Below are 11,798 nucleotides of genomic sequence, written 5' to 3' on the forward strand. Positions count from 1 at the left end.
GTCTGCATTGTTGTGACTGCCTTCACATTGCTGTAAATAAATCTGATCTCAATGGTACATTGACTCCCCTCCTCCCCACCGTTTTGCCTTTACACTGCTGAATTCAATACATTTCTGGTTTTCACAGATTGTTAACACTGATTTTGTAAGTCATGTTTTTCAGTAACCCTGCACTTTTTTCCCACCAAGCCTTATTTCTCTGATAGTAACATTGATCTAACCAGGTGAGGAACTGTACAATAAGTCATTTGGTCAGTCTCTTAACTGTTAGAATGTTTGTTGCTTGATTTTCTCAAGTTCCCCTGTAGCAGAGACACTGTTTCATTTCTCTGTAACAGAATGCTCACTTGTTTCACACAACAGTTACTTTATCACAAAGAAAAATGCTCCTCTCTTGTATGACAGCCCTACCCTGATCTCAGTAGCCTTCACATTTGTCCAAGCCATTTCTCGTCCCCTTCACGCTTGCTTTGGCACAACTGAGAAGAATTTACAAGCACTCTGTGGGGTACATCTGCTCTTCCCCCTCTCGTAAATACAGCCAGGCAGTGCAAGCATAGCTACAGCTCACGCTGTTTGTGGATGTGCGCGCATTGTGTGCGTGAACGCAGCGTGTCCAAAGGAAGCAGGACTAAATGTAAACCATCAGCTGCCATCCAGCAGGTTGAGAGCTGCCAGAGAAGCTTCTGACAGCCAACAGGAGGCACGTGCCACTGCAGCAGGAAGACACAAGACACTGCTCTTCATGGAAGAGTGAGTCTGTATTACAGACTGGCCATGTGCAGGATGCCCTAGTACTTTCTTACTTCCTCTGTACTTTTTTAGTAGACTGTCAATCAAGGGTAGGGTTAAAAACTTGGTAGGTTAAACTGTTAACAGAATAACTGTCAGTAGAATATTTACATGAATAACAAATTATCCCCTAGAAGCGGATGCTCTTTGCATGGTCAACTTTCAAAAATCAATTGTTTGACAAGCAAAGGAGCAGGAGTGAACATCACTCTCAAGATATTCACTGCCCACTCTAGTGGGTTAAAATATGTCCTCAATGTTTATAACAGAGCTGGTTTTCCAGCTCTGTAATAAACATTGCTCACCCGTGGGAACCGATAATGAGAGAATAAAGTTTTGCATGACCAGCAGGCCTAAAAAAAGGCAAAGAGCACAAAGCACCCACCATTTGCAGAGGACATAAAATGAATTTTAAACATGTGTCCCTAGAGCAGAATGTCCAAACTCCTCTCATTATGCTGTGTGCAACTGGCTTAATCTTCAGAAATGCTCACAACTGGGACCTTTGATGTGCTTAGTTCCATTGAAAATGAGGAGGGATGCTTAGCTGGAAAGAATTAATTAGACCTCTTTATTAATGAGATAACCTGAGCCAGGATACCAGTATAACCACACTGCATATGAGTTTGGGACAGTTAAAGAAAATTAATAATTTACTATGTTTAGAGATAAATTTTATTATGTGAAATCCTGCACATCCAGCTCCCATTTATTTTCCACCTTAACTCTTATAATTGACATCTTAATTATTTTGCCTAAATGTACTGATGATATAAAATTAAAACAAAACAGCTGCACATCTAATTGAGCATTTTGCCAGAAATGCTATAACTTTCAGAAGAAAATTCACAGTCATCTAATCATAAAAAGGTACCATATACCTAAGCAGCTTCCTAATTTTTTCACTTGAGCATTCCCCTGAGATGAGCTAATTAATAGTTCTTGTAATTACTGGGGCAGAAAATATAACAACAGATGTTTATATTCACTTGACTAAAGTTCTTAGAAATTTACAAAATTTTCTGTCTCATGAAGATTATTTGCTGTAAGTTCTGTAGATTGATTGCTCTTTACACTAAATAAGATCACCCCTTCTTGACCCAAGTAGTGAGCAGTAATTGAGGGTCCTAAGGTGTTGGTCTCTGGCACTGAGAGGAAAAAAACCTGTTGAATAATCAGTAATTTCTTTTATGTAATCCTGTCTGTTCCCTTATTGGCAGGAAACCTGAATATCCCCTTTCTGCTTTGTTACTTCATTTTGCTAAACTCAGCCTCCCCAGACTCATACTCACCATTTCTTCTTCTGACTGTGTCTCCAGCTTTCTTTTCTTTGTTTTTTTTTCTGTTGTCTTTTTTATGCTTCTTTCTCCCATCTAGGCATATGCACTATCAAAAGAAATCACTGCCCAGAATCTCTGCTTCCCTCTAAAATTTCTTGGGTCATGGAGCCAATACTGCCTCATATTTTGCTTTGAGCCTGTGATTGGGTGATGCATCTTCTGCCTAAAGTAGCTGATTCCTCTGAGAAGCTTGGCTGCTTTCCATGGTCTAGCTGAGCAGAAAGCTGTCACCACGCTCACTAATGTAACCATATCAATGCAGTTCTAGTTGCATTTCACAGTGTTTTCAATTTCCAGAGCATGTTTTTTTCCCTTGTATTAAACAGAAAGGGTTGACTTTCCTTTTTACCATCTACTCTTCCTGAAAGGTTGCTTGCACTGTTCTTTCCAAATATTTGTCTCATGGTTTACAGAATCATGGAATATTCTGAGTTGGAAGGGACCTACAAGGATCACCTAGACCAGCTCCTGGCGCTGCACAGGACCATCCCCAAGAATTGCACCATGTGCCTGGAAGCATTGTCCAAATGCTTCTTGAGCTCTGCCAGGCTAGGTACTGTTTAGACTTCTCTCTCATCAGTGAATTTTTCCTATTCTACCTTTGTGACACTTTTAGGTATCTTTTTGAGACAAGGAAAATGGAATCAACTTTACATTTCCACCTTTAATGAAGAGAATCTATGGTTGTTCAATGCTCTGGACAGCATTTGCTTTATCCGTAGAGGTGACAAGGAACTCTACGTGCATTTCAAGAGAAGAAGATGGCATGGCTCACCTTTCAATGACACCATTTCCCTCAGCTTAAACTGGTTTTAGAGTATTTTTGCTCATAATGTTGGTGCAAGTTATATTTATATCTTGTCTACCCAAGTGTTTACATATTAAAATATTGTCAATTATCAACAATGACAGTGTGTCTGTTCCTCCTCTGGAGACAGAGTATTAATATATGTTCATTAGTAGTGTTGTTAATCATATAATGCTCAATACACTGTGCATCTCAATAAAGTTGACACCCATCATCTAATATTGGTCTCCTTTTAAGGGGGAAAAAGTGAGATTCAGGAATTCAGCTGACATGTGGCACCCAGTGGTTCCAGCTCCTGATCTATTAACTGTATTTTTTTCCCTAATGCAACAATTGTAGGGTAATCAGGGTTTACAAATGGAAACCCAAGAAGATCGTTGACTTTCAAGAGATGTTTAAAAAGAAGCTCCTCTTATTATACACAGTGCAATACTGAACCAAATGTTGAAGATTCACATTCTCTAAACAGCAGATCTTGGTTTACCTCGTGGAATGTTTTGTGTCCTTCATATCCCACCTGTTTATACACCAACTTTGCAGAGCCCAGTTTCCAGGCTCCATAGGGTAATGCTATTTTCATTCAACCTACTATCATTTTGACCATGAAGATTATCACAGAGCATGATCAGAATATTCATGATACGTGCTGGGGGAGAGGCTGCAGCCCCCTTGCCTCTTCTCGCCTTGCTGCCCTGCCTGGCAGCTGGGTCGGGCTGGGCTGAGTAGGGCAGGGTCAGACACCAGTAATTTTGATCTGAGATACTACAAATAACCCAGGATTTGTGGTAAAATCTATGAGTATTCAAAGAAAAGAAAACAACAACAAAAAGCCCATCAGCTGCCGTGGCAGCGACAGTGCAGCTGGGGCACACGCTGAGAACCTGCTGCTTTACATGACCCAGTGTTAATTAATTTAATTTGCACTATTACACTTGGCATTTGCTGGCCATAATGCAAGCTGTTCATTTGCATTTATGGACAGACAGTAGAGGTTATCAAACTCTTCTAGCAGAAATTAAGCACAGAACTCAGTGCAATTTTTCAAGCCCTGTCCTAAAAATGAGTGCCAAGGAAAACAAGGTGTCCAGAGAGCACCACACAGGATAATGGAAAGGTGCAGAGTCAGTTCCAAAAGGTGTAGAAAACCCAGCTATCAGGGACTAAAGACACCGCTTTCAGAACTCAAAATCTTAGTTTCATTATGACATTTTTTCTGAATTTGGAATTTTTATACTAACCCTGATTTTCTCCTTCCACCCTACCCAAAATTTCCTGGGCAAGTCTCCTGTGCCGGACCGAAGTTCTGCCCTGACTCCACAGGTTCCCACTGCCTGTCAGACGGCTCTCCTGCCTCCCCCAGCGATGAGCGGAGAGGATGCAAATCACTCCAGCCCCACTGAGGAAGGGGAGACCGGCAGGCGGGACGTGCCGAGCCGCTCCCCGAGCCCCGAGCGCTGCCCGCACTCCCCGCAGCCCAACCTGTTGCCCGGGCCCCCAGCGTCACACGCGGAGGGACGGCCGGGGACAGGAGAGGGCGAGCGGGTGCAGCCCAGAGAGCCCGAGAGCCCAGAGAGCCCAGAGAGCCCAGAGAGCCCGAGAGCCCAGAGAGCCCGAGAGCACGGAACGCAGCCCCTGCCCCGCTCCCCGCTCCCCGCTCCCCTCACGCACGGCCCCGCAAACACATGCGGCAGCAGCCCGGGGCCGGGCTTTCCATACAGACAAACTCCCGTGGCGGGGAAAACCTCTCCGAAGCGGAGCTGCGGGCGGCAAACGAGAGAGCTGCGAGGCTACGGGGCCGTCTCCGGCGGCGACTGCTGTCCCCTCGGCACCCGGCCCTGCTCCCCGGCCCCGCACCCGCTGCCCCCGCGTTTGCCCCGCAGCGCCGGTCCCGGCGCTCCCCTCAGCGCTCCTCGGCGGCCTCGGAGGGCTGCGAGAGGGAGCGGATTTTAAAGCGGGCTGCGTGCCTGCCCCCCACCCCTTCCGCCCCCTCCGCACGCAGGGAAAGCAAAGGAAAAAGTTGCGCTCTCCGGCCGCCCCCGCCTCGCCGTCCGCCCCGCGGCGGCGGCAGGACGAGCCCGGCGGCGGGGCAGGTGTCGGTACCTGTGCCGCCGATGCCCTGCCGGGCGCTCTCCAGGGGGAAGATGCCGGCGCACTTCTCCCGCTCCACCTGCCCGCCCAGGCACAGCTCCGAGATGATCTGCAGCGCCTTGTGGCAGAGGCTGCCCACGCCGTCCTCGGCCGGGAAACTCATCTTGTGCCCCGGCCGCCGCCGCTAGGCCATGGCCGGCGCGGGACGGCTCCGCGCCCGAGCCGCGCTGCCTCCCGCGGGGAGCGGAGCGGCGGCGGCGGGAGCGGCGCGAGTGAACCGAAGAAGTAGTGAAGGAGCGGGGGGAGGCAAAAAAAAAAAAAAAGGGGGGGGGGGGGGGAGGGAAAAAAAAAAATAAAAAGAGGGAGAAAAAAATAAACATCCACTTAGCAACGCCTTTTGTGTGGCTCGGTGCTCCGGCAGGCGGCTCGGCCAATGGCAGCCCGGCGCGGGGGGCGGGGGGCCCTCGCATCCCCCGGGAAACTTTTCCTTCCCCCGCCCCGCGGCCCCGCTCGGGCGCGGCGCGGTGCGGTGGGCGGTGCGGGGAGCGGCGGGCGGAGCGCCGGCCCCTCCCGGCCGCGGGAGCCGCGGGGCAGCGGGGGCAGCCGGCGCTCCGGCCGCACATCGCGCCACAAGGAAGAAGCGGAGCTGGCTCCCCATCGCTCCCCTCCTTCTTCCCCCAGCGTTTATTGCGAGGTGACCTCGGGAGGGGCATCTTCAGCGCGGGCTACCGAGCCGCGTCGAATAACTTCATTGACCGAATCATCATCTCCGCTCCGCTTCTCCGCAGCGGAGGGAGGGGGACGGTGGATTTTGTCTATTTCTTTAACTTCTTAAGGAGTTAGAGGAACCGTACGGTTGTCTGGTCTGTTTTCTCAACAAAATCTGTAAAGTTTGGTTATTTTATAGATAAAAAAGTTGGAGGTACGGCATGTGTTTGAATATACTTCTAAAAATCAGCACAGCATATACCGCTAGTGGTTGTTTCAGTTATTGGCTGTGGAGCTGAGCAAGACTTCATCTGTTAATTTGCTCATTTACTTACTGAAATTCTGACACAATTTTGTGTTTGTGAGGGACAATCCCTCTAGTTCGATGGCATACATATGTCTTGCAATGCTTAATTCTAGCTAGGCATAGCAGGAAGGACGTCTGCTAGTGGTTCACTAAGCAGCACTGCCTGCAGTCTGCTGTTTGGCTGTCTTGGTTTCATGGGCACGAGAAGTTAACTTCTGTGCTGCTGTGCTTTCTTTTCCCTCTGGATTTAGAATTTTTTTATCTGTTACATGTAAATAAATATCTCTAGCAACCTGTCAAGTTTAACAGTCGCAAACTTTATAACCATCCTTCGATAGCTGAATTATGGAATAACAAAATGAATTATTATGCCAATATTAATTCTGAAATTCTATGCTATATATAGCATTGATACTAGTTAAAAACGCAAGAAGATACTTCTAAACCCCAGCCCCTTTTGGTGTTTTGAAGGAGCCTGCATTTATACAGATGAATTCATACACATACAATTTTTAAAATCTTAGGAAAGCAATAGACTGGGTTGTACACAAACTGTAACATCAACACAAAATCTGTTCCACAAAGGGTTTTTTTGCAGATATAACACATATTTCAAAAATATCAGATGCTACTAAAGAAATTGTTCTCCATTCAACGCCTTTCCTAAGACTAGCATTGTCAAAACCCTGTGTTAATGCTGCAAAATGTTCTGTCAAATCTTAGAATGTTTAGACTGTGACTAGTCAGGGCACAGAACTGTGGGGGGTCTATTTGAAGACTCCTTTCACCCTCATAGGGACCTAAATCTGTGTAATTATTAAAATAGTCTGGCTAGCAATAAAAATGCATGCAGATATTTTCATTACAGTGAAGGCAACTGCTGCCTACCTCCAAACTTCAAAATATGAACATATTTACTGTCTGTGTGACATTTACAGTCCTGCTCCCAAAATTCTGTCATGCATCACCAGCTAAGAATTAAGCAGTCTGTTTATCTTTGAGACATACCCAGAACTCTAGCAAAAGCTAACAGGAGATGCATATACATAGAACATAGAAAGGGTCTTAATCAGAAACTGGTTTTAATGGAAGCAAGGACTGCATTTAAAGGCTGGGACCTAAGCTCCTCCACTTCTGAGCTTTTCTACAGACTGTGCCCATAGATGTATCACACAGTCCATGAATGGAATTTTCTGTCTCTGAAGTGAATGGCAGCTTTGCCATTGATTATAATAAAGTTCCACACATAGATCAGTTTGCTATCCTGCTTGTTTATTTACGTAGTGAGACTTAGGTGTATTTCTGTATTGCGTGACTTTGCACACAGAAATTTCATTTCAGTGAAAATCACACCACCTCGGTTTTATTGATATTATTGATAAATATATAGATGCATAAAAGGACAAATGGGTGAATTCTACAGTAAATTAAAACAAACAAACAAATAAAAACCACAAAAAACTTCCCCTGCTTTTGAAGATTTTCAGGTAGTTACTGGAAGTGGACACCCAACTCATCCCTGTTAGATGTCTTAAATAGTTTTAAAAAATGCTTTTAGGTATGCAGCAAGCGCCAGCTACACTAACTAGTATTATTATACCTTTATCAGAGGCATCTAAAGTATCTAAATCCTGTTCTTCAGTAAGTAGCATGGATATAAACTTAAATGAATCAATAGAATAGTCTTTCTCAGTCTAAGTACTATGAGATTAATTTCAATAGCAGATTAATGATTCTTCTGGTGAGATATACTGACTAACTTCTCCTAAACCAGTTCCAGAAACAACTTTTATTGTTGGAGTCAATTTATTGATGAAGAAGATGCTACACTTTTCTACTGAAGATTTTAGACTTAAATGTAAATTCAGATTACCAATCATGGCATTTTTCTCCAATATGTTCTTTCAGTGGAAAGCTACTTTTTTCTGCATATGGAAGGACATAACAGCTTGTTTTTGAGCTACAACTCCCACTGCTTTGATTTTCAATAGCATGGCAATTTTTAAATTAATATGCAGCTGCATCATGTGCCCAGGTATCCACAGACCATGAATTTTCCCTTTGGGAGTCCCACATCAGACCAGACCATACCAACTCTTGCTGTACTGCCTGCTGGTCATTACCAGGTTCATACTGGCTTGACAGATTCCTGTTGACTTAGGGAGAAATTTTCACTTTATTCAAATTAATTGCACATATTCTCATCTTCATGTTGTCCATGAAGTATCCAACCAGAGGTAAGGGTTCTATGCTCTGGACAGGAAAAACATGGCAAAAATGCTCGGTTTTGTAAGAAGTATCCTTTAGTGAGGACTGTGTTGGGGCTTTTGAAGCTTAGGCAATATAGGGTAGCCTATATACAAAGGCAGATAAAAGTTTTGGCCTTGGTCTCTTGAGTTGGAATCCAGTAAGAATGCTGAAAAAAAAGCATTTGGGCTCAGGGAAAAGAGACATTTCAACATGCAGCTTTTAAGAAGCTATGAGTAGAAGATCAAAACCATAGGTTACAAACATGCTTTGCTTTTGCAAGAGTTACAAATACACTTTTTCCCCCAATAACATCTCCATAAATTCCTTGTAAACAGCAAAATAAACCCTGAAACATTAAAGTTAAACATTGCTTTACTCTACCTACTTATTTTTAAACCTCTACTTCTGAGTAAGAAGTGAAGAAAAAAAAAGGCATACAACAGTCCAGGAGACAGTCAAAGATGAATGTTCCTGTCCTGTGAATTAGAAAGGAAGACTGCCATGAGTAAATAAGAACAGGGACTCTACCTTAGTTTAAGCAGTAATAAAAAAAAATAAAAATAAAAAACACCTTATTTTCTTTTTTTCCCTACCATTCTTATCAGCTTTTCCTTCTTGCTTCCACACTTCCATATCTGGTACTACAGAGTCCTCCTCTGGGTTGCTTTTTCCAACTTCTAATTCGCTGTGAATAAAACTCATAAAGAGCTCCCCATATTTTGTCCAAACAGATGTTTCTTCAGTTTTCAGAAATTCTGAGCAACTGTTACTTTATTTTTTTTCCACTTGATTTGGTGCAGTTGGTACTTATGTCTACAAGTCTGAGCAAAGACAGTCCTTCAGGACCTGCACAAACAGATGAAGCCACTTCTGAGAGCCAGCAGCTAACAATGTTGGCAGTTTTGCAAAAACATTTTTAAAAGATGTATGGCATGGAATAATTTATGAAGATTTAAGATAAATCCTGCAAAACAGATAGTCAGGGACAGAGGACAAAGTGATTACTACTCTATTTTATTTCAGATTGTGCTTTGTAAGTGATACGTGGTTTTGACAAATTTTTGGTGTCTTGGAGCCCTGCATCCACTGCAAATTGTTGTTTGGTTTTTAGCTACTGGCTACATAAAATCCTTTTTTTTTCACTGCAGAATCCTAAGCATGGGTTATGGTGGTTTTTATGGTTTTTTGAGCAGGAGGAATGGCAGAGCAATCAACTGGGAAGCCAGAAGATTCCTAGAGCTCATCCTGGCCGATGGGGAGAATGGACATGGTTGGTCCTCACTTGGTGTGTCCAACACACAGACTGTTGGAAGAGGTAAGAGGAGCAGATTTAAGACAGTTTACTCCTCTGATAGTTGTTTTTCTTTAAATTTTTTAATTTTTTTTTATTTCTAGATGAAGTATTTTTGGGTTAAATCAACCTTTTATATCTGCCATTTCTCAGTTGAGAGCTTCCTTGTCTCCTCTTTGTGGCCTGTATCCACACAGCCTCTCATTTTTATAATTTTCACCTCATTTCTGAAGCAGAAGAAAAGCAAGGTCTCAGAGAAGCAGCATGTCTGAGCATGTATGTGTGACATGGCCCCTTAAAAGGACATTATTCTATTGAATCTTAGCATGTTAACAATCTTTGTTGCCAGTTTTCTTCTTATTACTTTCCCTTCTTTCTCTTAGTTGCATTTACTGATGGATGAGGTTGTGGCTAGCATTAGCAAGCTTTCTTCAGCTTCAGGACAAGATATAATGCTGAAATAATTTCATGATTTCAAAGTTGGTTGGTTTAAAGAATCCATAGAATAATAGACAAAAAAAAATATTTTTCTTCTCTCAGCATACTTTTCAAAGTTTTTCCTGAAAGCTGACTTTCTTAAAATACTCTCTGGTAATACAAACCAACCCCAAGCTTTGGTGAAATAAGGTATTTTTTGCTACTAGGATTGTTCAATGCAGCCAGGTTTTGCTGATTAATTTGGGCTATTCCTCTGCACCTAATGAATTTCTGTCTCTGTGTGCCTTCTGGTGAGATGGCTGTGAGTATGCTCCTTAATGATTTTCAAGCTCTATTATCAACCTAAACACAGACACAGGGAGTTTGTTCAGTGAATATAATTTTTGTTCTGGTTTTGTTCCTCTGCACTTGATTTTCATGGTAGAGTGCCTCCTATAACAGCTCCAATTTATTCTGCTTAAAAAAATATTTAATTAAAAATCCTGATAAATAAAGGATATTGTGGCCCATTTGGTTGTATCCTGCTCTCACAGCAACACTATTTAGTGAATGTATGATTAGGTCCTAATGGAACAGCACAAAACTCACTGAAATAATTTGTGGTAGTGCAGATACAGCAAAAACATTTGCTTTGAAAGGCAACACTTTTTCTGCAATACATTCAATTCATATCCTAAGATAATTAGAATAAAATAGATCAACTATTATGAAATAAACACCTGTTCACCTACACTATCAATAGCCACTGCAGAGATGTACATGTAGATAATAAAATTATTTCATCTATATAAATCACTAAGCTCCACATAAAAGAAACAAATAATTACTACTTGGCATTGTCAAAAGAGTAAAGCTCCATGCTTTTAGAAGATGGCAGCTCTGCCTCAACATTCATTCATGATAAATGAGCCTCATTTCTGCATTTGTTGAGCTCAGGAGACCTTTATCCTGTGACATTGTTCTATTCCACTCTCATTATTTCTTAATTAGCTCTGTCATCACTAGTTTGGGGCTTGGTATACGTTACTGGACAAATTCAGCTTTGACTTAAGTGGGTACAGTGTCATTTACTCACAATAGAAATTATGTTCATTTGTGTCAGGATTTTGCTTAATTCTTAATTCTTAACCAGCGCCTCATGGTTCACTTTCCTTGTTCACAACAGGTGCTGGAAAATAGGCACAGAAAACTAACTTTTAGAATGAGAAGATGCCATTCACACATCTGTGGATGAGTCTCACCCTGCTTCCTCCCTGCTGTCCTTGTCACCTGCCCCACGTCCTGCTGGGGACGGGCAGAGCTGCCCCAGGGGTGTCTGACATGTCCTGCAAGCCAGGTCTGCTGCCTGCACAGTGAGAGGTGTTCTTGGGAGGTCTGAGAGCAGAGCAAGAGCACGGTACTCCCTGACCATCCTCAGCCAGAGCACTCCTCTTAGGCAACTGGGAACTGATCACCTTCTCCCTGCCGTGCCTTTTGCACTTTTAACTCCTGCTGCACAATATTTTGGCTGGGTCACGGAACCTCAGCAATGTGCCCAGTCATAAAGTGGTATCTCATGTTCAGGTTCTCAGAGAGCTGGTTTCCCACCTGGATTATGGTAAATAAATTCTGTTAGGCTTAAGATGACATTTTCCATTCTCTAATAATTTGTAATTTTATTTTTTCTTTTCAGTGAGAGAAAGGGACTAATCCCTGGTAATTCTAATTAACACAACTCTGATTATGCATAATCATTCAGTTCAGGGATTTCTTCCTAGCCCTGAATCGCTGCTCTCG

At 43.1% G+C, this 11,798-nt stretch overlaps 1 protein-coding gene across 1 annotated transcript in view; it reads right to left on the reverse strand.

Moving 5' to 3' along the window:
• Positions 1-5,580, reverse strand: part of SYT10 (synaptotagmin 10) — a 40,219-nt gene extending 34,639 nt beyond the window's left edge. The window contains exon 1 of the mRNA XM_086884892.1: positions 5,041-5,580. Coding sequence (XP_086741018.1) covers positions 5,041-5,191 — 151 coding nt within the window. The 5' untranslated portion in view covers positions 5,192-5,580. The remainder of the gene's footprint in view (positions 1-5,040) is intronic.
• Between the last annotated feature and the right edge of the window lie 6,218 nt (positions 5,581-11,798).

This window comes from Cyanistes caeruleus, chromosome 4 (genome assembly GCF_971803275.1).
Source record: "Cyanistes caeruleus chromosome 4, bCyaCae1.hap1.1, whole genome shotgun sequence".
NCBI classification, from domain to species: Eukaryota; Metazoa; Chordata; class Aves; order Passeriformes; family Paridae; genus Cyanistes; species Cyanistes caeruleus.